General features: G+C 44.2%; 1 protein-coding gene across 1 annotated transcript; it reads right to left on the bottom strand.

Moving 5' to 3' along the window:
* Positions 1–1,590: 1,590 nt before the first annotated feature.
* ASRGL1 (asparaginase and isoaspartyl peptidase 1) lies at positions 1,591–26,323 on the bottom strand. Its single transcript, XM_081281399.1, has 7 exons — positions 26,176–26,323; positions 25,417–25,617; positions 13,076–13,218; positions 12,308–12,465; positions 4,305–4,426; positions 2,294–2,404; positions 1,591–1,895 (listed from the first exon to the last, which is right to left on the bottom strand). Exons 2-7 carry the CDS (start codon positions 25,604–25,606, stop codon positions 1,690–1,692), a joined length of 930 nt encoding a protein of 309 aa, XP_081137525.1. The 5' UTR covers positions 25,607–25,617; positions 26,176–26,323; the 3' UTR covers positions 1,591–1,689.
* Positions 26,324–27,017: the final 694 nt, after the last annotated feature.

Genomic DNA, 27,017 nt, shown 5'->3' with positions numbered 1-27,017 from the left:
CTTCTTCCTGGGCAGGGCGTAGTTTCTACATATTTGCCCATAGGATCCTTAAGATAGAACACCAAGCAGTTTTTCTTTAATTTGATCTTCATGGTAACATTTTATAGGTGAAAAATTCCTGGAAGTTGACATGCCCAAGATCACCCAGGTAGTGGGTGGAAAAGGCTTCAAGCTCATTTCTGACTCCAGATGCAGTTGGTCTCTTTGTTTTTAGTTCAGAGCAGCGAATGGGAGCCCAGGGAAGGTCTTAGATCAGAAGCTAGAATTCTGAGTCTTTTACTGCCAAACTGTAGGAAGATGGCCTGTTGCTATTTGCAAATGGTGGTTTTTATTTCTTCTCTTTAATTCATTCAGAAAAAGTTTGACTCTTCCAAAAAACTCCTGATTACACTCTGTGAAGACAGGATGTGTTATCACACCTGCAAGCCATCCTCACTTCAAAAGTATGCTGTCTGGTCAGCTGTCTGCACTGAGACCCGGGGAGAGCTTGCATGCATCTGGTCTTGATCAACAGTGACTCCTAACCACACTGTTATTCTTTCAAAACACATTTTATTAGTGGCACAAGGAATTTAGAGTTAAGCAACGAGTTTCCAGAGAGAAGGTAAGCCCTGGCAGACTAAAAAACTGAGCAGATATGTCACAGGAGAAAGACCATTTCCAGTGCAATGAGAGGACGGGTTATTCCTCACCAAGGAAATGACTTTATCAGGCTGAACACACTGAACAATGCCCTTTCAGTACATTCGGGGGGGGGGGGTGGGGGGGTGTCCCAAAGCTCTAGAGAGTCTGTGTCCTCAGTAAATTATGGTGTCATTTCTCCACTGATCAGCCACTCCCTGCTGTTGTAGAGGCTGGGAGCCTCCCTGTGTGGCAGGTAGGGGCTGGCTTGTGGGAGAATACTAGGTGAACCAAGAAAACCCTTAAGACTCAAAGCACCCCCCACCCCAAGTTTCCATTATTGCCCCTTGTCTCCAGCTGGGGGAGCTACGGGTGATCAGAGGGTCCTTTGCAAGCATCGGGAAACATGTCTATGTTGGTAAGCTGGAGAACTGAGCTTTCTTAGAAAAATCTGTTTTCCCTCTCTCAGATGAAGAACATCTCCCTTCGAGAACGTTCATGCTTTTGCCAAGTGTCCTTGTCAAGTTCCTGCAGCTTCTCCCACCTCACTTAGGCACCTTCACTGGACTGGTCCCTTTCTGGTGCTTCACCTGCAAGCTTTGGGTCTCCCCATCCCCAAAGGCTCCCTGCTCTGAGGTAGTTCACTGGGCCAAGGTATCCTCCCTTCTTTTTAACCTTACACAATGGAGACTGCTTGCTAGACACTGTCATCTTCACTGGTCTTATTTGAACATTTTTTTTTAATAGATGGACACAATATCTTTGTTTATTTTTTTATGTGGTCCTGAGAATCGAACCCACCGCCTCACATGTGCGAGGCAAGTGTTCTGCCACTGAGCCACAACCCCGGCCCCTTTTTTTTTTTTGATATTAATATGGGCATTTCTCTCATTGCTTTGAAACCACACCCTCAACCAAACATTCAGATACTTATTGATCAAGGCAACAAAATGAGGGACAGATGGCGTAATTTTTCCATTTCTGAATCTAATTGATTAAGTGGCATCTCCCCAGCAGGCAGATGAATTTTACCTCCAAGTTATCACCTAGAATACACATTTCAGGGGTTTAGGGCAGGTCTGTGATCGTGGTGTCACCAAGGTCAAGGCCCACGTGCAGCTTGTTGTCCTTGGCAGCTGCCCAGGGCATGGAGGTAGAGGTCCACTTTGCCGCCCAGTCTCCTGTTTTGCTGATCAAGATGAGGCCACCCAAACCTTTGATCTTTGACTTCATATAACCCAATGACAGGTCCGCGGCCTCTTCCACGGTCTTTCCTGAGAACAAAGGAAAGTTGAGAAACAACACAGGTTACTGAAAGGAATCAGATGGTGACATCCTTTGCAGTATGAGAAGCCAAAGTGAGTTAATGATTTCTATCTGCATGCCTAAAATGAGGATCCTCACCTTCTTGCCGAGACAGAGCTCCTGCATCAGCTAAGCAGAGCTGCCCTCCCTATCCCACCCAGGCTGGAAGCCTCTGCAGCCCCCATCTCCTGAGATGCAGAGAGAAGAGTATTCTAAGTGCTCTCCTAGCCCAGATCCGACTAGAAGGTGGGGAGGAGTCAAACCGTGGAAACTACCTGAAAGAAACATCTGCAGCCAATAAGAGATTGATCACCTAGCTCCTGTACTTGTCTTCGCAGATTATGAACTTGTCCTTTGTTCCACATACCTTGTTCCATGTGGAAGAGAGTGAGTCTGGCTAGATTCACCTTCAGGATGCTCTCCCCGTGCCCCGTTGTGGAAATGGCTCCGATGTTATTGTCAGCGTAACCTCCAGATCCTGCTCAAAAAAGTGATTGGTTCTAACTGAGCAGCAATGGTCAGGAAGCACAAATACATATCACCTCAGAGTGCTGAAGAGTAGACAAAGGCCAGGTTCATAGCCAGGAGTCACTGAAGCAACGGTGGACCAGGCTGCACTGTGTCAATGCACTGGAATCCAGGAGGATGGAGCCCTGGGGAGGGAGGCAGGGGTGACCTCACAGAGCAGCTACACCAGGCCAGCATCTCCTTTGCCTCAAAGCATATCCATCCCGTCCTGCTCAGTGAACCTGCCCCTCCCGGTCTCCTTCCCACACCCCACATGGAAGTGACTTTGTGGTCTCTTCTCCATTCCTGAACCTGTTCACACACAGCCACTGGCCTGAGAGTCCTACAGTATTGGCACAGTTACCCTTTACTCTCCCCTGGTCTCTCAGAAGCATTATATTGATTTTTGCCTTCGCTATTGATGGGGCATGGGGGGAAAGGGCTCTGGAATGGAGACATTGTGTGGAATGTCATGGGTCCCCAGGGTTTTCAGAGGCAGGTAACCCCTGGTTCTGGAAGGAGCTGGAACAGGGTAGGGACTGTAAACTCTAGTGAAGGGAGGTGGCTTTTCTTATAAGCTTTTGCTGTGGGAGGAACTGGACAGACCCCATGGTGTCCAGATGGCTGAGGCAGCCAAGTCTTTACTTTCACTTCTCCTAAGACCACAAAAGGCCAGGGTGGTGCCAAGAGTGGTCCTGGCGTGGGCAGCAGGACTGCAAAGACACCCCCGCTTCTCAAGATGACAACACCTGGGAGAACTCTGCAGTGTGCCCAGTGTCCACCCAGAGTCCTCTGGGGCCGGCTGGGGTGTCCCAAGGGAATGCTCATCAGAAAGGCCAGGTTAGAACCAAGACAAGGACTTTGGGTGACACCTTCTGTCTCTCTCAAGACGTCACCATCGCAACGTAACGAATTTGAATTCGGTTTCTGGGACCTGATCTGCCGTGCCTCTGGAGCCTGGGCTGAACCCAGCTGCAGGCAAACTGCACAACCAACCAGACATTTTGGGAGGATTTTTTTTTTTTTTTTTTTTTTGCTAAGGAGAAAAGATTATTTCATATCTCTGGGGTAAGTAATTAGACATCTTCTCTTTAAAGAGGCTTCCAGGGTCTCCTCCAAGTTCATGACAGTACAGAGGATGTCAAGAGTTGTCAAGAGTACAGATTACTACCAAAGACTAAAGTAACACATTAAAAAAGGGAGGGCAGGGTTAGTTTTCCACCCAAAGTACAAGCTGTTGAAACAATTTAGCTGTTCCTGAAACTTCAATCAGAATTCTCACAAGAAAACTCTGAAAAGTCTGCACGGGATGAAACATATACAAACCCCCGACCCTGCCAATCACACGTCCTGGAAAGGAGAGGACGTGCATTAGTGTTAATGTCAAGAACACTTCAATCTGTAATATTTCTGTAGAAGTGTGTCAAATTTGTGCCACTTAATTCTAATATCTGCAAACTGAAGTTCCCAGCTCTCTTGTATCATTAATGTGAGCCCACACCTGGGAAGAGGTTTTGCATGCTTAACCCTCTGCAGGCAAGTCTGCAGATTCTGAACCGGGGCTAAAGAGAAGACAGGCAGCCTACAGGGTTAAAAGCCCGGGGCATTTTAAGCATTTAATGCATTGCCCATCTCTGTTTCCTTCACCAAGGCATCCCCAAAATGTAATCCAGGGAACAGAGTGCCCACTGGATGAAAACATCCTCTCAAAGCAGTGCCCCAAACAACCCTTCCAGCCCCCAATTCTGAAGCTGTCATTGAGAAGAGGAAATGAAAAATGAAAAGGAGAGAACAGCGGAGAAGAGAGAACGAAGGGGACCTGGTGACAGGGAGAGAAAGGGGCAGAGGCAGGAGCGGTCCCTCAGACCTACCTACACATGGTGAGTCCCCAACTCGGCCAACCATCTTATTAACGATACCCCCTGTAGAGGTGGCATAAGCCACGTTTCCTTTGGAGTCCAAGGCCACGGCACCCACAGTGCCCGCCGAGTTTCTGCCAAAAACAAAAAGAGTGACAGTTTGAAGATGAGAAACGCTCCCACAAGCACCAGTGTGGCTTACAGCCACTGAATTCCCACATGACATGTTGGCGTGTGGGGACACCTTCCATATGCCAACACTCTCCTTTGCTTCTTACCCCACATGTCAGTCACAGGCAGATTTCCAGACGTTCTCTAGCTCTGTACTCTAGGAGGACATCTAGTCCGGCACCACCATTATCTCGCTGTGTGGCTTAAGTTTTATTCCCTGTGTCTCACTGTCCCCATGAACGAAATGGGGACAAATATAACAGATTTATAAATATGACTGCATCTCAAACTTGGGCGTGCATGAGATTCCCTTGGATCCCTGCCTGCCCCTAAGAGATTCTCAAGCGGCCACCAAGAACGGAAAGAAACGGAAGACGTGAGTTGGTAGCTCCAGGGTGGCCACCTCCCAGGTATGGTGGAGCTGCCAGGTACCTATTTTATGGGGTTTTTGTGAGGATCTAGTAAGTTGATTTCCCTCCTGACATTCTATTATGAATTTTCCGATGAGATGGTTGAAAACGTATTTTAACACCCGTACATCCACCCAGATTCCACAGTAAACCATCCTGGAATACCGTCAGGTCCGAGGCGCTGAGTCACAGCAGCAAATGTGAGATAGGAGATAGGGGAGTTTAAGCCAAGAAGTGTCGCTATCTGAGTTGAATTTTAAAAATAATCATTCTTATCGCTGCACCCACCCACGGGGACCGTTCAAATTCAAAAGCACAATATAAAGCGCTAACAAAAAATGTGCAGGAACCCTAATCATCATTCATTCAGTAAGGCCGCAGGTGTACACTGGCCGGACCCTTTTGAAATCTCACTTTGCAACATCTGCTAAGGCTGAACATAAAGGCGCTCCACGACCCTACAATCACACACGGCCAATCCGTCCAGCAGAAACGTGGACACATGATCACCAGAAAGAGCACACAGATGTTCCTAGCAGCACTGTTTGTAATGACCCCAAACAGAAGACACAAATCCCCCTCCCCACCTCAGGATGAGTAGATAACCATGGGATACTCATGGAATACCACACCCCAGTGGGGAGGAAGGCAGACCCCCAAGTACACACTGTGTGGTTCCACTCAATCCAAGCTAACGACAGGCAACACACCATCCACTGTGCTAGAAGTCAGCCAGCCGCTACCTGGGGGAGGGGAAGGCAGGAAGGGGCAGGAGGTGGGGCTTCTGGCAACATCCTGTTTTCTGATCTGGCAGCTGATTATGTGGGTGTGTGTATTCTGTGAAAATCCATCAAGGTGCAGACGCATGACTGGTGTGCTTGTGTACGTGCTCCTCTGCAAAGTTTATCTTAAAAGAATCACTCTGGCTGTGGTGTGCAGTTGACAGGGAGGAGGTGTGAGGAGGCGCTGGTTTGTTACAGCAGTTTTGGTGGAAGGGGTGATGAGAGGCTGGACATTTTGAAGGCAGACCTGAGTTTGCAGGTGGACAGGATGTGAGGAGAGAAATCTTGAAAGAGTCTGAAGGCGTTTGGCCTCACAAGTGAAAAGGCACGTATTGCAGTGTAGGAGATCATTAGGAGTAGGGTTTTTTGTTTTGCTGTTGGTGTGCGTATGGAGGAGTGTGGTAGGGCTGAGAAATAAAAACTCTGTCTTGGACCCAGGCTGCGGGGTTAAGTGGTCACCTGGAGAGGCTGGACCGCAGCCCCACACTGCCTGCCTTCAGGGCATCTACTCAGGAGGAGCCCCCGGTTCCGTCACCTCAAAGACTACTTGCGGGTGGCCAAAGACCTCAATCTAGGGGGCTGTGTGTCTCAAGTGGGAAATGCTTTCTGTGTTTTAGTTTTCTAAACTATAAAAAAAAGTAGACATATTACAAAAAAAAATCTTTTATATGGTAAAAAATGCCATAAAGAAAGTAAAAGTAGGTAAGTAAAGAGGTGCCCTCAGGCATTGCCAGTGTTGGGCTGGCTCCCAACATTTGCAAGGGACAGGGCAGGAGCACATATGGAGTCAGAGGCCCACACAGCATATATGGTCAGTACTCAGAATTTATGAATATTCTCTACCTTCTTACCATGGTAAACTATCTTGAAAATATTTTCATACATACACACACACACACACACACACACACACACATATATATATATATACACACACACACACACACATATATATGAAAATAATATATACGCATAAAATAAAGGTATACTGTATATTTTGATATAATGAAATTATTATTATAGTCAATCAAAATTATATATCTATACCTTTTTTTGAGTGTGGTAAAAGTACCTAAGATCCACTCTTGGTGAATTTCCAGTAGATAATATCATTAATGACCGTCTGCACATTGTATGTCGGGTCTCTAGATTTATCCATGCTACGTAACTGTTACTTTGTACCCTTGGACCCACTTCTCCCCACTTCCCTCATCCCACCCTCTCCCAGTCCCTAGGAATTATTATTCTTTTCTATGTATTTGATTATTTATTTATTTCAGATGCCGCACGCAGCTGAGATCATGCTGTGTTTTTCTTTCTTTGTCTGATTTCATTTAGCCTGATGTCCTGAAGGCCCATCCATGTGGTTGCAAACGGCAGAATCCCCTTGTTGGTGGGGTTCTTTTTTTTTGTCTTTTTTGTAACTGGGGCGGGGGGGGGGGGCCGAGGGCGGTGGTCAAACCCAGGGCTTTGCAAATGCAAGGCAGAAGCTTTGCCACTGAGCTACATCCCAGCCCAATTCTTTTTAATATTCCATTACTTACACACACACCCCCCACCCCCACAATTTCTTGATCCATGCATCCGTTACGGACACGTCCACATCTTGAATATTGACAATGATGCTGCAACGAAGGGGGGAGTGCAGAAGTCTTAGGACACGCTGATTTCATCTCCCTGGGGTGTACGACACAGACGGGCTGTGGGGTCACATGCTGGTTCTATTTTAGATTTCTTTAGGAATCTCCATGCTGTCTGATCTTGAAAAGTATGGTAAAGCTACGTTTTTCATTTAACTGAAAGTTCACATACTACTAACGATGATGTAATTTAATTATTATTATAATTAATATTGTGCACACTTGCACCATTGGATTAGCTGGGGATGGCAGCAGGATTCACAATGGTTATGCACTTCCTCCAAACAATCCATTTTTCTTGTCTTTGTTTCAGGGGTCACTTGTCTTGTTCTCACACTCAACATTTTCACACATTATTGAATTCTACTGACAAAAAATGAAAAATAGGACAACCTTTTTGGAGTCGATGTATTCTTAGTACATTTTTAAGCAATTTTAATCTGGAGATGCCTTACTTTGGATAAATATGGAATTGCCCAATGTAGTTCTTAAAGCATACTTAGATTTGGAAGTGAATCCTGATTTTTACATCATCATGCAAAAACACCGCATGGATCTATACATGATAAATTATTATCACAGAAGATATTACATACTTTAATTTGGTCGTATAAATCACAACCATTTATTATCGTCATTTCATCATCTCTTAAGTGATATCTATTTCCATGCAAATAAATTCTTCTTTTAAATTTCAGTGCTGGTATATTATAAAGAAAACCAGAGATAGAAGCATTTTCTTCAATTTTGTTCATATCTCTCTCTTCAAATGAGACCATACAGATTAAAAATAGTGTCTGCAGAAATTGGTTTGGGGACTTTTTGTACATAAGTTCTTCCTTGAATTAGGCAAAGAATATCTGTAATTCTTTTAAAGGAGAAATAGGCCAACTCAGATCTTTTTTTTAAAGCTTATTATTAGAAGACAATAGTGTAAGCCCGGTGTGGTGTTACATGCCTGTGATCCCAGTGACTCAGGAGGCTGACGCAAGAGGATCACAAGCTCAAAGCCAGCCTCAGCAACTTAGTGAGACTCCTCTCAAAATAAAAAAACGAAAAAGGGCTGAGGATGTAACTCAGTGGTAAAGCATCCGAGGGTTCACTCTCCAGTATGAATTAAAAAAACAAACAAACAAACAAACAACAAAAACAGCCCGTAGTGTATTCAAGCACTTACAGATAGCACACATTAAAAATCACCTTCACCTTCTGCGGAGGCCCATGCCTTACTCTTTGGACACCTTCTGTGGTTCTGCTTAGCTCTTCCCATCTGAATTCAGTTGAGTCACGTCGGCAGCATTCAGCAGGTGTCCCCACCACGTGTCTTTGTTATAGGGTCAGGCATGAATTCAGTCAAGATGCTCCCCCTTTGGGCGTATCTAGAGGATCCCTCTGTGTTCCACAGCACCCTGCCGTTGGCACAGCTGAGGTCACATATCCAACACAGCTGCGCACAGACACAGAACCTAGTGGACTCCCGGCCAAGCTTCCTGCTTGTATGCTTCCATTACCAACCGGGTCAGATCCGTCATCACCATTATCACAGGCTTGCCGCCTCCAACAGTCTTTTAACTTAACGCCTACAGCAAAGTTTCCCCACCCACTTCTTCATTTAATTTAAAACCATATTTTAAGAAGCTGACGTAAAGCCAGTGAAACACAGGTTGCTTTAGACTTGTTTCCCTTCCTCAAGTACCACGATGAGCCTCCGGTAGATGTCAGTTGTCCAGCACGTCTTCTGACCACGGTACGTTCTAAATGTGTTAATAAACACATTTTAGTTGGGTTCAGTGGTAGAGTGTTTGTCTAGTATGTGTAAGGTCCTGGGTTCCAACCTCAGCTCTGCAAAAACAAAACACCTCCAAAAACAAAACGAAAAAACTACCACTAAACCAGCCAACCAACAAACCACTCCCTAGTTCGCCTGCCTATAATCCCAGCTACTTGGGAGGCTGAGGCAGGAGGATCAGGAGTTTGAGGCCAGCCTGGGACAGTGAAACTCTATCTCAAAAAAAAAAAAAAAAAGATTTAATGTCTTTATTGCCCATTAAATTAACGTGTTTGAATTCCCCATTCTACACACTGAGCACGGTTTCACCATTTTCTGTCTTCAAATCATGTTTGGCATTTTGCCGAATTTTGAAATCATTTTTACTAAACCAAGAACATTTCTGTTGTGCTGTAAACCCTGGTGGTGTCTTGAACCATGAGGCTTGACTAAATCCTGGACACACGTGTTGTCCTCTCCAGGACAGCAGGTCACGTTTCCAGCGCTATATTTTTCTGGTGTCACCAACTGTCCACTGTGTGGTCAGCCTCTTCCTCCCAATCCCTGTGCTTTTTTTGTGTGTGATTCTTTGTGGCCAGAAATTCAATTCTTCAGTGAAGAATATCGAGCTTCAGGGATTTCACTTGATCTGTTCAAGTTGTGGATTCCATGAGAATAAACTTCTTACTGATTTCCACTATTTGGATAAGAAAATGAAGATTTAACAAAGAATTGGCAATGTCCTGTTGTGAACTTCACATGGCTCATCCTGGAAGGAGATTGCTTGCTTTATGGATTCCAGCTTTTAAAGTGGAAGCAGACTCTTCTCTGAAGAATTTTTTAACTTCTTTTTTTTTTTTCACTTGTTTCCTGTTGTGAGATCCATTTTAGTATTCATTCTTTTTCTATCAAAATCTTGACTTATACTCAATTTCAATAATCTAGGGATTAAAAAGTAAAATAAAGTTATATCCAAAGTATACAAAAAAATTAGAATATATTTTCATAAAAAATGAAGTGGGAATCTAAAGAAGTTGAAAAAATATAAAAAGTAATTTAAAGACTTAATTTTCAAGTCAGTTTTTTGTAAAACATAAAAAAAATTGTCTATTAACACTACAATCAAAACGTGGGTTATAAATAATGAATATGTCTTACGTCAAAATCACTTAAGAGCTGAGAATTTTAATGTTACATTTTTGAAATTAACTAAATGTTTTTTTTTAAAAGAGAGAGTGAGAGAGGAGAGAGAGAGAGAGAGAGAGAATTTTTAATATTTATTTATTTTTTTTTTAGTTCTTGGCGGACACAACATCTTTGTTGGTATGTGGTGCTGAGGATCGAACCCGGGCCACACGCATGCCAGGCGAGCGCGATCGCGATACCGCTTGAGCCACATCCCCAGCCTAACTAAATGTCTTAATGATCTCTTATTAAATAAAACAGAAACACTCAAAATTCTATATTCAAGGTCCATTTAGTTAGCCCCTTGGGCAGCTGACTCTGGAGCTGTGCTGTTCACTGTGGTCACTGCCAGCTACAGGTGGCCGCTGGTGACTGCTAGCCACATGTAGCTAGGCTGCATTGAGGTGCACCACAGGCACAAAACACATGTAAGATTTTAAAGATTTAGTATGAAAAAAGAGTGTAAGATAGCTCATACATAATTTTTATAGTGATTACCAGATGAAATGGAAATATTTTGGATGGTAATATAATATACTGTGTTAAATAAAATATATTATTAATTTCACCTGTTTCCTTTTATTTTTAAAAGTGATGTAAGTGGCTCTCATGTTTCTACTGCTCTTCTAGTCAGACATGCACACAAATTTAACTCTGTGCACATGCTACTAATTCAGTACCTTCAGAACTTCAAGCTGAAACAGCAGAGCCGAGATACTGGATGCTTGGCACTAGAGGGAATCAATACTTTGTGACAAGTTAACTTTTCATTAATTTGCTTTTTCTCTTACCTGAGTCCTGCTGTTCCAGTCTTCCCACATTCCAGAGCAGTATCCGTCTCTGCTGTTGGCAGTGGCACAACCCACAGATTTGGACTCAGACGGCCTCTGCTTCCGAGACGTAGAGCAAGGGAGGTGGCTCAGCCTTCCCCTGGTAGCTGAATGGAGTCCGTCACAGGAGCAGATGAGGAGGGAGGCGGAGGGTTATGGGTTGTGTGGTGCCAATACTGAGTGACAAAGGTGTATTCATGGCGTGAAACCCTTCTAAAGTGCCGGGCTCCAGGCAGGAGCCCTGCTTGCTTACATCTAAGAGCAGCCCTGGCTGGTGGAGATTCAGAGTTCCAGAGTCTTGGGATGCAACGTGGCAACATCTTTGGATATAAACATGAATCATTTATCAAGCCACCCCCTTCCTCCACTAGCCCACTGACACACTAGCATGCTCCTGAGGTTGCCACCAGTTCCCAGCACATGGCCAGCCTGGTAAATCGGATTCTTTTTTTTTTTAAACGTTTATTTTATTTATTTTTATTTTTACGTGGTGCTGAGGATTGAACCCAGGGCCTTGTGCATGCTAGGCGAGCGCCCTACCGCTGAGCCACAACCCCAGCCCCCCCAGGTAAATCGGATTCTTAACCAGAATTCTCTGGGACGCTTTTCCATCTGGCACCTGCCGGGCCTCATCACTGCAGATCTGGTAAGTCTGATTCTTTAGGGAGGGACTTAAGCATGAATATTCTGAAAAAGTTCCCTAGGTGGTTCCAAGTAAGAACTAGGCAGTCTCTAAAGTGAGTCCATTATTACTTCCCATACCATCTTCACGTTTTATTTTCAAAATTGCTTTAAATAAGAGGATTTTTGCAGGGCACGGTGGCGCATGCCTGTAATCTCAGCAGCTCAGGAGGCTGAGAGAGGAGGATCCTGAGTTCAAAGCCAGCCTCAGCAAAGGTGAGGAGCTAAGCAGCTCAGTGAGACCCTGTCTCAAAATAAAATACAAAATAGGGCTGGGGATGTGGCTCAGAGAGTAAGCTCTCCTAGGTTCAACCCCTGGTACCCAGTCAGGGAAGGGAGAAGCATCTGGGTAAATGACACCCTAATGCAAATCATTCTCTCCTTAAATCATGCCAGGAAAGGAACTCTGCTCGCCTGGCTCATAGGAGTAATAAGCAAAGTTAAATTTGAGAATAACAAGAGTAGCTTTTCTGGTATTTGGTTTGGATCATTTAAGAAATGTAGATATTTAATAACTCCTGGAAGGATGGGCGGCAGGTAAGACTCACTTTGGATAGTCTGATCTCTGGGCGCCGTTCCCATGTTTCTCTTTTTCCAGCTGCTTCTTGCTTCTCTCCGTTATCAGTTCTTCCATGGCAACCTCTGGAACCCCCATCTCTGCTGCAAACTTGCCCGCACCTTCACCCGTCAGAAAGCAATGAGGTGTCTGAGCCAGCCAGAAAAGGAAAAACGGTTAATTTCTGGAAAATCTCTAATCTTCTTACCTGTACCAACTGTGTGGAAATAATTGTTTCTCTTTGGGTACAAAAGATCAAAATGCAAATTTCATTGACTGGCTTTTCTGAATGCAGAAAAAGGGATGTGACTTACATATGATCTTAAATTTAGAAAACTTAACATGTTTGTATTTAACACATGCTCCTAAATAGCTGGTCTGCTCAATTTGTGTGTGCTGAGTTATAGGTGTTGAAAGAGGCCTGAAGAAAATACAGGAAGAGCCAGTCCCAGGGGTGCACGCCTGTAATCTCAGTGGCTTGGAGGCTGAGGCAGGAGGATCGCAAGTTCAAGCCAGCCTCAGCAATTTAGTGAGGCCCTAGGCAACAGAGCAAGACCCTGTCTCTAGGTAAAAACCCCAAAGGGCTGGAGATGGTGGCTTGGTGGAATTGTGGCCGATTTGAGAACTCAGATGCTGCTGTTTCTGTTTCTGTACATATTTTTAGAACAGTGATCTCACGTACTTCCCCTCAGTCAGGCCTCTGTCACTGAGGCCCTGGGGTGGACACTCTGCGGGAACATGGCGCTCCATGCACATGTACCTTTTCCATAACAAGCCGTGCAAGTTTGACGGGATTCGCTATATTGCGCATTGCAGACACTGCTCCTGTGGACAGGTCTTTGCCGTCCATGATACTGGCATCCATTTCAACGTCACCTTCTGTGTTCAAGACAGACCCACAACCTACAACCAAGTTGAAAAGCAAAAATTAAGAATTGAGAGAAGAATCCAGGTTTTCCTGTAATTTATCCACTTCAATCCATCTCTATTCCACTGCCAGAGAAAGGGGATTTTTTTTTTTTTTTTTTTTTTTTGGTATTGGGGATTGAACCCTGAAATCTATCCTGAGCCCTTTTTACTTTTTATTTGATTTTCAGATAGGAACTCACTAAGTGATCCAGTCTGGCATTGAACTTGCAATCCTCCTGGCCCTGAGTGACTGGAATTACTGGAGTGTGCCATCATGCTAGGACACAGTGTTTTTTTTTTTTTTTTTTTTTTTTTTTTTTTAATAAAACAGTATTCCTGTCCCCTCCCTGGTTCCTTACTTGCTCTCCAGATATGTGATGCCATCTGCCATGAGGCCCCCACTAGCCCTGGGCAGATGGTGGTTACCAAGCTCCTGAGTCCCAGAACTGTGAGCTAACTACCCCACTTTTCCTCCCCTCCCCTTCCTCCCTCCCTTTCCTTTGTGGTATCTGGATTCAAACCCAGAACCCTGTGCACACCAGGCCAGTGCCCTGTTCTCCACCGAGGTACACCCTCAGATCTTTTGTTATAGCCATAAGAAATGGACTAGGACAGCATCCTACAACCTACAAAATAGAGTGTGAAGCCATTCCTGATCTGGCCTCCGACCTCCTGGTCCACTCCAGCTCCTCTCTGGATCCACTTCACTCAAGTTTGGGGCTTCCATGCACACACCTCAGCCCTCATCACAATCTCCCTTTCTCCAACTCCCGCTGCCTGCAGGGTGCCCGCAAATCTCTTAACCCTGTTGTTCCTCCATCTTCTCATTTGTAAGATGAGGGAAGAACACCCACCCGGGCCATCCTTGCAGGCTTCAGTGAGGCAGAAAGGCACCTTAAGCACTCAGTCAGAATAGCCCCTGGCTTGGCCTTGTGGGAAGGCAGGAGCACTGGCTGCTTTGATTGTGTGCAAACTGAACAGGTGAGGAAACCGGCAAAGCAACTTTCCCCATGTTGAATGTCCATTAGATCCAGGTCTGTTTCCTTCTGCCAAGGCAGCTCCCATCTTTCCACCACTCCTAGAGCCTTCACGGGTTGTTACATGAAACCCACCTTTACAGAAGCAATTATTTTAGGGTTACAGGAGAGTATCACACTAGAAAATTTTTCAAGACTGATAATATAAGCAAGATTAATAATTCAAAATTAGTTACAGTAATTACCAAAGCAGCACAAGTTGTCCTTTGGGCATAGAATGACATGCCCTGCTATTTATAATATGCCTATTATCAAATTGTATAAAAAGATATACTATCTGTAGAAATCTACTTTAAATATAGAGACACAAGTCAATTAAAAACATGGAAATCTGAAGAATATTTTACCCAATATTATACGACACAAGCTAAAAAAAAAGAAAAATGCTAAAAAATCAAATGCAGTGGGGCTGGGATTGTGGTCAGTGTAGAGCGCTTACCTAGCATGTGTGAGGCACTGGGTTCAATTCTCAGCACTGCATATAAATCAATAAAATGAAGTCCTATTGACGACTAAAAATATTTTAAAAATCAAATGCAGCAATATAAAGAAAAAGATTCTACATCCTGACAAAGTGGTGTTAATCTCAGGTGTATGCAAGCCTGGTTTAACATTTAAAAAATCAATCAATCCGTAGTCACCATATAAGACAAAAGCAAAAACATATCTCAACAGATAAAGAAAACTCATATGACAAAATATGACATGCATATATGATGAAAAAAAATCTTAGCAAACTAGTAAGGGAACTGCTTCAACCTGGATATCTATAAAATCCTGTAACTACACATACTTAATGGTCAGAGACTGGGTGCTTTCCTCCCACTGCCTTTATTAGCTCTATTGAACATAATATTGAATGGGTTTACTAATGGAATAAGACCCTCCTCCCCCCAAAAAAAGAATAAAAGGCATAAAGATTGGAAAGGAAGATACAAAACTGTCTCTAACTGTAGATGACATAACTGTGTGAACAAGTAACAGAATCTCCCAATGCTACTAGTATAAATAAATTTACCAAGGTCACAGAATTCAAAGTTGCTATTATGTGGCCCTATATTCAAATGTTGAAACCTTTACCCCTAAGGTGATTGTATGAGAAGGTGGGTCCTTGAAAGGTAATTACTTCATGAGGGTGCTCTTCCAACATGTGAGGTTGGAGTGAGAAGACGCCTGTCTATGAGGAGGCAGGCCCTCCCCAGCCACCTCATCTGCTGGCATTTTGCTCTTGAACTTCTCAGCTACCAGAAACTGTAAGACATTTCTGTTTTTCATAAGACATCCACTCTGTGGCATTTTGTAATAGAAGCCCAAATGGACTAAATAAAAAATCGATATACAGAAACCCGTAGTTCTCACTCTCTGAGGCAGGGCAGAGTTGCAGCGGCCTTCACAGCCACAGCCCAGCAGTAATGAAGCCTCCCTCCTTCCTGTGTCAAGGAGGCCACCGCCACTGCACTGTGGCAGGTGTATACATAACAAATATCCAGAGCAAATACCTAAGAAATCAAAGACAGATACTCAAAAACACTACACGTAAAACAAAATGGGATTCTAAAAAACATTCAAGTAACTCAAAGGCAGGCCAGAAGAGAAAACTGAAAAACAGGGCAAACAACATTAAAATGTGATAGGAGATTCAAGTCGTCACATATAATTATATAAAATGCAAATATTGTAGATGGATTAATTAAAAGACAGACATAGGCAGAGGGGATAAAATCTTTACCCAGCTCTATGTCCTGGCAACCCTATTCCTGGGCATTTATCCTGGAGGTACAGAAACTCATTTTCACACTAAAGTCTGTTCACATACCTTCTCAGCAGCTTTACTGGCATAGTCCCCTCCCCCAAACTGGAGACAACTAAAATATCCTTTACCAGGTGAATGTTTAAATAAACTGCAGTACATCTGTACCAGACAATGCTACTTAGCACTATAAAGGAAAAAACTTGACATGGGTAACATGTTAGATGGATCCAGGGCTTATGTTGAGTGGGGGGAAAATTTCCAAAAAGTCACATGATTCCCTTTACTGTGCATTCTGAAAGTAATAAAATTATAAAGACGGGAAACAGATGAGTGACTTACAGAGGTTAGGGAGGATGGAGATAGTGATAAGCATTTAGTTAACCATCCCAGTTTCCTGGCACACAGCTGCTAATATTCTTGGAAGACAGAGAGTAGGAATTGCCTTTTGTGTGCTAAGGAGATGGCTGGTGGCTAGGGGCTCCCAGATAGTGTCAGGATAGGGGGCTGGCTGCCAGAGGAACTAACCATGTGGTTAAAGGGTCAACCACTGTCCTAACCTCTGGGGGAGGAACAGACTAAAAGTTGAGTTGATAACCAATGGCTGTGGTTTAAACAATCAATCACACCTACAAAATGAAGCCTCCATTAAAAACTCCTAAGGATGGGTTTGGAGAGGTCTGGGGTTGCTGAACTCATGGAGGTGCCAGGAGGGCAGCAAGCTTAAAGAGGGCATGGAAACTCTGCACCCTTCCTATAACCTTGACCCGTACATTTCTTCATGTGCATCCTTTATTATATTAATATAATAAGCCAGTAAATGTGTGAGTTTAGTGACCTGTCCTGGAAGGTAAATGGGGGACATCTTGTGGAACTAAGCCCTTAACCTGAGTGATCTGACTCTACTCCTGGTAGATAATGTTAGAAAGGATTAGACATTGCCATGTCATCTGGCTTATGATTAGTATCCTTTATCATCTTCCTTATAATAAATAAGCAAGTACAAGTGTTTCCCTGGATTTCGTAAGCCTTCCTAGAAATATACGGAGCCTGAAGAGGGGAACAGGGAGCCCCTGATATGTTAGACAGAAGTGAGCAACCTGGGACCCACTAATTGTCCTTAATCTGTGGGGTCTACTTAGAGTCATAATTGAACTGAAGGATACCCAGTTGATGTCCAGAGAATTATTAGAGAATTAGTTGGTATGAAAAAACAAAAACAAAAATAAAAACAAAAAAACTTCCATCTATTAGGCTACCAGGAGTATTTTGTGAGTGAAGAGAAGAAAACCAATTGATTCTTCCTATAGGCCTTTTCAACAATTGATGCTTGAATAATTATGCAAAAAAAGAACATTGATATATACCTTGTACCATAAACAAAAATGTATCCCAAACAGATCAGAGACTTAAAATTTCTAGAAGACTACTTAGAGAAAATGTTTGTAACCCTGGGTTAGGTAAATATTTATGCTACGACACGAAGAGCATGATCTATTAACAATAAAAATGAATAAACTGGACTACTATGAAATTGAGAACTTCTGCTTTTTCGAAGACACTGTTAACAGACAGAAATGATAAGCCACAGGCAAGGTGAAAATATCTAGAGATCACATGTCTAAGGTTTACACCAAATTATATAAAGAACATTTAAAACTCAATAATAAGGGGAAAAAAAACCAATAAAATTGACAAAGGATTTGAATAGAGACTTCATGAAAGAAGAAATGTGGTTGGGGGAAAAAAACACATGAAAAGATGTTCAATATCATCTGCTATTTTGGGGAATGCTAATTACCACCACAATGAGATTCCTCCATGCCCCTATTAAGATGGCTAAACTTTAAAAAATACTGATGAAACCCAGAGCTGGTGAAGATTCTGAGCAACTGGAACTTTCATCTATTGCTGGTGGGAATGGAAAAAGGCAGTCGCATTGGAAAAGTCTGGCAGTTTCTAATAAAGTTAAATACATACTTGCAATATACTCCTAGGTATTCACACAAAATACCTAGGTTTTGTGTTTACCCAAAAACCTGTGTACATGTGGAAGGCCAACCTTACGGGTGACTGAGTTACATTCCCCAGCTGGGTGCTGAGGCCCTCAGTCACAGAAATGGGTGTGTCTTCCTACAGCCCCGTGGGTGAAGCTATGCTCACCTGTTCCTTTGTAATATAACCCCTTGCCCTGTTTAGGATAGAATCTTCCATGGAAGTGCCTTGTGTGTGTCCCCTCCTCTTACTGTGCCCTTGGGTGTGGCCTACCCAGGTGTCAGTCAACCTGCTGACAGTGGACATCATGAAGATAGACTCAGCCCCCTGAAACCTGACCCCTTGCCTCATTTGAATAGCTTCTCCTCAATAAAAGGGGTCAGCGCGTGCTCTCGCTCTCTCTCTTTCTGCAGACCCTTAAGGTCAGAGGAGCCGTCACAGCGACCCCAAAGAAAAAGGTGTTTGTGTCTCTTGTGTGGTTATTTCGTGCAGCCCAGTTAGCCCAGTTTAACTAGAGTGACCCCTGAGCCTTTTAGTTGCGAGAACAGAAACCGGGCATGTACAAATGTTCATGGTGATTTTATTTATAACGATCCCAAGTGGAACAAGTCCCCCAGCTGGTAAACGGCTAAATGAGTGGGGTACCTATACAACAGAACCACTTCTCCACCTCAAGGACACACTTGGGAGGATATCCAGATCTATGTGGACACTCTCATGCACTGTAGGGTGACAATTCAGACTCCAAAGGCTACAGACTGCATGAATCCATGTATGACATTCTGGAAAAGACAAAACTACAGGGATAGAAAACAGATTAGTTGTTGCCAAGGGCCAGAAGTGGATGGAGGTGTGGACCCAAAGGATGTGGAGAGGGAGAGAACCATTTTATTTTATTTTTTATTTTTTTAATTTTTTTAATTTTTTTTATTGGTTGTTCACAACATTACAAAGCTCTTGACAAATCATATTTCATACATTAGAATCAAGTGGGTTATGAACTCCCATTTTTACCCCAAATACAGATTGCAGAATCACATCGGTTACACATCACATTTTTACATACTGCCATATTAGTGACTGTTGTATTCTGCTACCTTTCCTATCCTCTACTATCCCCCTTCCCCTCCCCTCCCATCTTCTCTCTCTACCCCATCTACTGTAATTCATTTCCCTCCATGTTTGTTATCCCATTCCCCTCATAACCTCTTATATGTAATTTTGTATAACAATGAGGGTCTCCCTCCATTTCCATGTGATTTCCCTTTTTTTCTCCCTTTCCCTCCCACCTCATGTCTCTGTTTAATGTTAATCTTTTCTTCCTGCTCTTCCTCCCTGTTCTGTTCTTAGTTGCTCTCATTAAATCAAAGAAGACATTTGGTATTTGTTTTTTAGGGATTGGCTAGCTTCACTAAGCATAATCTGCTCTAGTGCCATCCATTTCCCTGCAAATTCCGTGATTTTGTCATTTTTTAGTGCTGCGTAATACTCCATGGTGTATAAATGCCACATTTTTTTTTTATCCATTCATCTATTGAAGGGCATCTGGGTTGATTCCACAGTCTAGCAATTGTGAATTGTGCTGCTATGAACATCGATGTGGCAGTATCCCTGTAGCATGCTCTTTTAAGGTCTTCAGGAAATAGTCCGAGAAGGGCAATAGCTGGGTCAAATGGTGGTTCCATTCCCAGCTTTCCCAGGAATCTCCATACTGCTTTCCAAATTGGCCGCACCCGTTTGCAGTCCCACCAGCAGTGTACAAGAGTACCCTTTTCCCCACATCCTCGCCATTTTATTTTTTGATCGTAGCAGGGGCTACACCTCCATATGTATTTATCACAGTCATCGACCTACACGCTAAAAAGGGAATTTTATTATAATGTAAGTTATATAAAAAAACCCAATTATTAAAATTGTATAGTACTAGGCTAGTGGATCCTAAACCTGGTTGCATCTTAGAACCACACGGGAGACTTCAAAACAAAGAAACAAACAAACAACAAACAACAGAAAAACCACAAACAATTCCTAGACCCCACAATAGACTTTTGCCATTTAGATGTAAAGGAGTTAAAAATGCTATAAAGAATTATAGACAGCTATGAGGAATTTAGAATTATAAAAACAATCCTGTTACCTCAAAGACTCTTTGACAACTTGTAAAACTGAATTTACAGAGGGGCTGGGGCTGTAGCTCAGTGGTAAAGCACTTGCCTAGCAGGTGTGAGGCACTGGGTTTGCTCCTCAGCAAACATAAAAATAAATACATAAAAATAAAGTCATGGACTGGGGTAGTGGCTCAGCGGTAGAGCCCTCGCCTAGCACATGCAGGGCTCTGTGTTCGATCTTCAGCACCACATAAAAATAAAATAAGGATATTGTGTCCGTGTACAACTAAAAAATAAAAAAAATATTAAAAAAAATAAACTCATTGTGTCTATCTACCACTAAAGGAAATAAAAAAAAACCCTTAATAATAGAATAAATAACAATCTAAAGTGCTGTGTGAACGTTGCTCTATTCCAGGAAATGTAAAGGCTGAAAATCTAAGTAAGACTTTAAACAATATTTCTAAGATGGGTGTGGTGGTGCCTTTAGTCCCAGCGACTCAGGAGACTGAGGTGGAAAGATCACTTGAGCTCAGGTTTTTGAGGCCAATCTGGGCAACATAGTGATACCCCAGCTTGGAAAAAGGAAAAAGGAAAAAAAAGAAATTCTGGCAGTCAAATCTCAAAGTTCAATTTTTATTCCATTAGTATCAAACAAACGACTTCAAATACTGGAACCAGCAATCAACATAAAGTAAAATCCATATTAAAACAGGAATGGAAACATAGACAGCATCTTCACTGACACTCAGATAAGTTGTCGTGAGTGCTAGTTATCATCACAGAACCCAGTAACTGCTGGGAGTCAGCTTTTTGTATGAAGTTCCCAAATAGATATTCCAGGGGATGATGGTAGAGGCTGCTTGAATCTGTCTGTAAAAGCAAATGGAAAAACAGCCAAGATAGACAGCATACTGTCAGAGCCCATCTATTCCCCCAAATCTTTCATTTCCTTTTTTAAAGCTCTACTCATCTCCCTTAAAGAGCTGAACAGCAGACATCTGGATATTAGAGGAAGGTACCCAGAAGGTAGCCAAGAAAGGAGAGCTGGCTGCTGGGTTTCCTAATCCGAACTTCCCCACGAATGAGGATGAGGGATCCTGTTAGCTAATAAGACGGCGGGGGGACCAGAATCTGCTTCAAATCAAGGTCCTCTGCAAACAAGTGGGGGTTTGTCAGCCAGCGGGTCCTGACTGCTAAGAGGCATTTGGTTTACAGGTCTCCCACTGACAAACCTGGCTGCTTCCCATGCTGGCTGCTTGGTCCCCAGCTGGTAAACTCCGGTTCTACAAACAGCCATAAAAGTGCACTGTCACGTCTCATTCTGTGGTCAGGCAGACTTGCGAAAGGTTTTTTTTTTTTTTTTTTTTTTTTTTTTTAAATATTTTTTAGTTATAGACGGATGCAATATCTTTATTTTGTTTATTCATTTTTATGTGGTGCTGAGGATCGAACCCAGTGCCTCACATGTGTGAGGCAAGTGCTCTGCCACTGAACCACAACCCCAGCCCCTGCGAAAGGTTTTTAAGAGTTGGTGAGTGATCAGCAGAGTCAAGGAGATAGCACAAATACTCAGTCAATATTCGCTGAACAATGTTGGGTGGGTGGTATAATTCCAAGAAGTATTTTAATCATGAGATCTTAGGTTTCTCTTTCAGAATAAAGAGGAAGCAAATGTCTTGCAGCAAGTTAGTCAATTTTTTGTGCCTTAGTGTTCTCAACTGAGAAATGGGCATAATAATTATACCTTGTTCACCAGACTACAGTCCACATTTAATGAGCTAATTGTGCAAATTTCTTAGAGTATGGTATATAGTACATCATATATCAGCTATGATGATTATTATTCTAAAAAATGAGCAGATTTGAGTCAAAGAAGCCAAACACAAAAGCATCATACTCTGCAATTTTATATGCAATTTTAGGAAATGTAAGCTAATCTATGGTGACAGAAGCGCATTTGGACTGCTGCTAGGGATGAAGAAGGGAATAACTGCAAAGTGGTGTGAAGGAATTTTAGGGTTCCTTAGCTCTCAATACCTCACTTCTGACATCAGATGTGTGGGTTTCTTTCCCTGGCACATCAATTCATCTGCAGTTGATGTCCTATAATTCAATTTACTTCTGACACCATCTACACAGAGCTAGAGTCAGATCCCACAGGTTAGACTGCCTCCTACTTCAGAAGCCAATTACAGGTAGATTACCCAAAACTTCTGCCTCACTTGGCTATAAATGGAAGGTTTTGATGGGTTTCTGCAACTCGCCCCATTTTTTGGGGGGGGGGTTCCGGGGATTGAACTCAGGGGCACCACTGAGCCACATCCCTAGTGTTATTTTGTATTTTATTTAGAGACAGGTCTCACCGAGTTGCTTAAGGCCTCGCTTTTGCTGAGGCGGCTTTGAACTTGTGATCCTCCTGTCTCAGCTTCCTGAGTTGCTGGGATTACAGGTGTGTGCCACCATGCCCAGCAACCTCCTTCTTGAGTTTCTTTAATTCCCTAGGACAGCCCATTAGACTCAGAGGAATACTTATGTTTACTGGTTTAGAATATGAGTAACGGATAGGATAAAGGACACAGATGAACAGCCAGATGAAAAATGTAACAAGGATTTAGTGGTTACTTTTGCTAAAAGCACTGACTCTTCTCTTCAGCCTATAGATGCCCACTGAATAACTAAAAACGAATAAAGCTTGGCATCTCTGCCTTCATTCTGTATCTGTCTCCTTTATCACCTTGAACTTTGTATAAAATTCCTGCTCAACTCTGCACGTAGGCATTTAAGGAGTATATGTCTGAAAACTGGTAATAAAAAGTTGATTAGCCTTGAATTTACCTAGCCTCTTTATCCCCCTTCAAGATAGGAGGCATCGGGCTGGGGATGTGGCTCAAGCGGTAGCGCGCTCGCCTGGCATGCGTGCGGCCCGGGTTCGATCCTCAGCACCACATACCAACAAAGATGTTGTGTCCGCCGAGAACTAAAAAATAAATATTAAAAAATTCTCTCTCTCTCCCTCCCTCCCTCTCTCTTAAAAAAAAAACTGTTTGGCTTTATATTAAAAAAAAAGATAGGAGGCATCAAGAGGAGAGTAACTGAAATATTTTCAAGATTTAAATAACAGCTTTTTAGGGCTGGGGATGTGGCTCAAGAGGTAGCGCGCTCGCCTGGCATGCGTGCGACACGGGTTCGATCCTCAGCACCACATACCAACAAAGATATTGTGTCCGCCGAGAACTAAAAAATAAATATTAAAAATTCTCTCTCTCTCTCTCTCTCCTCTCTCACTCTCTCTTTTAAAAAAAAAATAACAGCTTTTTACAATATCCTATCCCAGACCAGTTGCAGCAGTGCCTAGAAGTCTCCAGTCATTGCTCTAAATCTTCAGTTACCCTGGATTCCAGGATCAGGGGAGCCTCACAGATATATTACCCTATGTTGGGAATGGGATTGTCCCTTCATAGGATGACTTCTATGGAGCTACCTGGAAGAACCACAACTGAGATGACTATCAACAGGAGAGCAGTTTGACTAAGATGCTTAATTATGCCCATCCTGCCCCCTCCACATCTTTCTCCATTTAAACCTAAATTCATGTCAGTACCACCCCCCCCCCCCAACAGGTTGAAGACATAGTCCCTTGTCTTCCTAGTATAACTACACTGATAAAATTTCTTTCCTTCCTTTGCCCCTGACCATCTCTTATATTGGCATCTTGGGATGAGTGGCAGAACCCACAGGGACCCCTGGAGCAGGGCCTTTGTCCTAAAACCCCAGGAACAAAAATACATAGGGTCAAGTCTGCAAAGGCTCCTGGGCACAAGGGCTTCTGACCCTGTGGAGTTGGTGTTTACTTACCCTCCTGGTACATGGGTGTGTTCACTAACCTGCAATTCTGGGATTTTTATGGAAGGCTTCATCATGTAGTCATGATGGGTTATAAACTGTCTCTGACTCATCTCCCTTTCCAAGGGGATGGGGGTGAAGGGCTGCAAAATTCAACCTAATTATGGCTTGGTTTGTATACTGACCAGCCTCCATTTAGAAGCCCACCCAAAGTCACCTCATTAGGACAAAAGCTGTTCCTATCACCCAGGAAATTACAAGAGATAGGTACTTTGTGTTAGTAGCTGGGGTCAAAGATCAAATATTAGAATAAAAGATTCTCCTAGCTCTGGGCATGGTGGCACATGCCTGTAATCTCAGTGGCTTGGGAGGCTGGGGCAGGAGGACTTCAAGTTCAAAGCCAGCCTTAGCAATTAGGAACATAGTGAGGCCCTAAACAACTTAGTGAGACCCTATCTAGAATATATATATATATATATATATATATATATATATATGCACACACACACACACACACACACACACACACATATAAATAAATGGGCTGGGGATGTGGCTCAATGGTTAAGTGCCCCTGGGTTCAATCTTTGGTACATGGTCACGCACACTTGTAATCCCAGTGGCTTGATAGGCTCAGGCAGGAATATTGAGAGTTCAAAGCCAGCTTCAGCAATGGGAGAGGCACTAAGCAACTCAGGGAGACCCTGTCTTTAAATAAAATACAAAATAGGGCTGGGGATATGGCTCAGTGGAGTGCCCCTGATTCACTCCCCTGTACAAATCTCCCAGCACTCTCATGGTCCTCTGGAATTACAAGGGTTTCAGGTGCTGTGTTCCTGAAAGGGTGGAGAGAGACCAAATACACATTTCTTATTCTGTCATAATATCACAGAGGGGGATAGAAATGTTTTATATCTTGGGTGTGGTGGTGCTCATACAGGTGTACACCTTTTTTCAAAACTTGAAAAGGGTACAGTTTATGATATGTAAAGTTTCTTCCCTCAAGGCCCCCCCCCCCCTTCAATGTAATAAAAGGCCTTTTGGTATATGAATTCTCAGAAATTGGTTAAATAAAGAGTGAATTAGTGGATTTAAAATCTCGGACTCCTCCCAAAACAAGTTGATCAACAGGTAAAAGAAAAATACTGCTTTTCCCCTTACCATATTGTTTCACTGGGCACCGCTGAGCCTGCCTGTAATCCCTGTGAATGGGGAGGTTGAGGCGGTGGAAGCCCAAGTTCAAGGACAACCTCAGTCTCAGCAACTTTGTCAGGCCATGTCTCAAAATAAAAAGTAAAAAGGGCTGGGGATGTAGCTCAGTGGTAAAGCGCCCCTGGGTTCAACCCGCCATACCAAACAAAACCCCCAAAGGCAACATCTTAGACTCTTCAAGTATGTGTTGGGGTAGGAGCTTGATCTGATTGGCGTATTGTTCACTAGCTGAGGCGCAATTTACCTGCGTTGAACTCGGGATCGTTCTCCAGGATGGTCACTGCTTCTTCCACAGCATCGACTGCACTCCTTCCCTCCTTGAGGACGTTGTAGCCCCCAGTCGCTGCTTTCGAGATGCCCTGGCGCACTCGCTCTTTCCGGTCCTGGGAGATGCTGCTGGCTCCGCCACCGTGGACCAAGACCACGGGATTCATCTTGACCGAGCCTAGGCGTCAGGAAGAGGCAAGCGTCATTCCGACAGGTCCAAGTTCTAAAACTGCAGGGCAAGATCTCCGCTGGAGACGGCAGAGAGGCCAAGTCCAAGTTTTCACTTCGGGAGGCAACTCGGTGTCACCTTGGTACCTAAAGCCCAAGGCGACCCCTGACCTTCAGAATTCCCCGCTGCCCCGCTGGCCCGGGCCTGGGGTACCTGACGGCCCCATGTCGGGGTTCGGGACCCAAGCCTGCGCCCCAGCCACACCAGCTGCAGTGGACCTCATTTTCCCCGAACAACCCCAGTCCGGGTCTCAAGTCTGGTCGCCCTCCAGGAAGAGTGCTCAGTGACCTCGTCGGGCCTCGCTTTCCCGGGGGGCGTGTGGCCCCTTCCTATTCCCATCGAGGGGTCGGGGCCGTCTGAGCACCGAACCTCCTCGGCGTCCAAGCCTCGGACCCGCAGCACCGAAGCAGAGAGCTTCCCACCTTCAGGAAAGGTCATTTCTGTCCATGTCGCCCACCAGCCCTGCACCTGGGGCTGCTGCTCCCGCAGGGCGGCGGACTGACTTACCGAGGGCGCCGCGGGAGGCGGGCGCGGGAGTGTCACGCAGGTGGAGATGCCGATCGCAGCCCTCCCAGGCCAGCTCTGCAAACCGCTCGGCCCGCAACAGCTCGGCGGGCAACGGTTCCGCGCCCGCGCACGAGGGCGAGGCCGGCGCCGCGGGGTTACGGTAACCCGCCCCGCCCCGCCCGAGGCGCCGCGTCCTGCACCTTTCCCGGGTCCGCGCCCCGCTGTGTCCGCGTTGTGCGCCTCTTCGAACCCGGCGTCTCTGGACTTCCACCCTCTAGTTGCAAACGGGCACACTCCTCCCGATAGGCTGGGGGCGGGTGGCCGGGTTGCTGGCCCAGATTTTGTAATTGCATATCTAAATGCGACGCTCTGAGTACGGAGCTGGCTGATAATCGTTTTCAATTAGATCCTCTTCCCTTTCATTGTCTCTTTTTAAAATCTACTACAAAGAACAGAAAGATAAACGGTAAAAACCTCTTTGATTGGTCAGGTTCCGTGGCCGGCGGGCACCGAGAGTCTTAAAACCCCAGCTTACTTCTTACCAAGACAAAACCCAAGTAAAGCCTCTAGCTTCACTCGCTCTTTTTTTTTTTTTTTTGGTGCCGTATATTGAACTCAGGGGCACTCGACCACTGAGCCACATCCCCAGCCCTTTTTCTATTTTACTTAGAGACAGGGTCTCACTGAATTCCTAAGCTCCTCATTGAGTTGCTAAGCGCCTGCCTTTGCTGAGGCTGCCTTTGAACTCGCGACCTTCCTGTGTCAGCCTCCTGAGCTGCTGGGATTACAGGCGCTCACCACCGGGCACGGTCCTCCACTCACTCTTAACTGATTTGGAGGTG

This window comes from Spermophilus citellus, assembly GCF_964194105.1.
Source record: "Spermophilus citellus genome assembly, chromosome: 2".
Classification (NCBI taxonomy): domain Eukaryota; kingdom Metazoa; phylum Chordata; class Mammalia; order Rodentia; family Sciuridae; genus Spermophilus; species Spermophilus citellus.
This window is presented reverse-complemented; position numbering and strand designations above follow the sequence as displayed.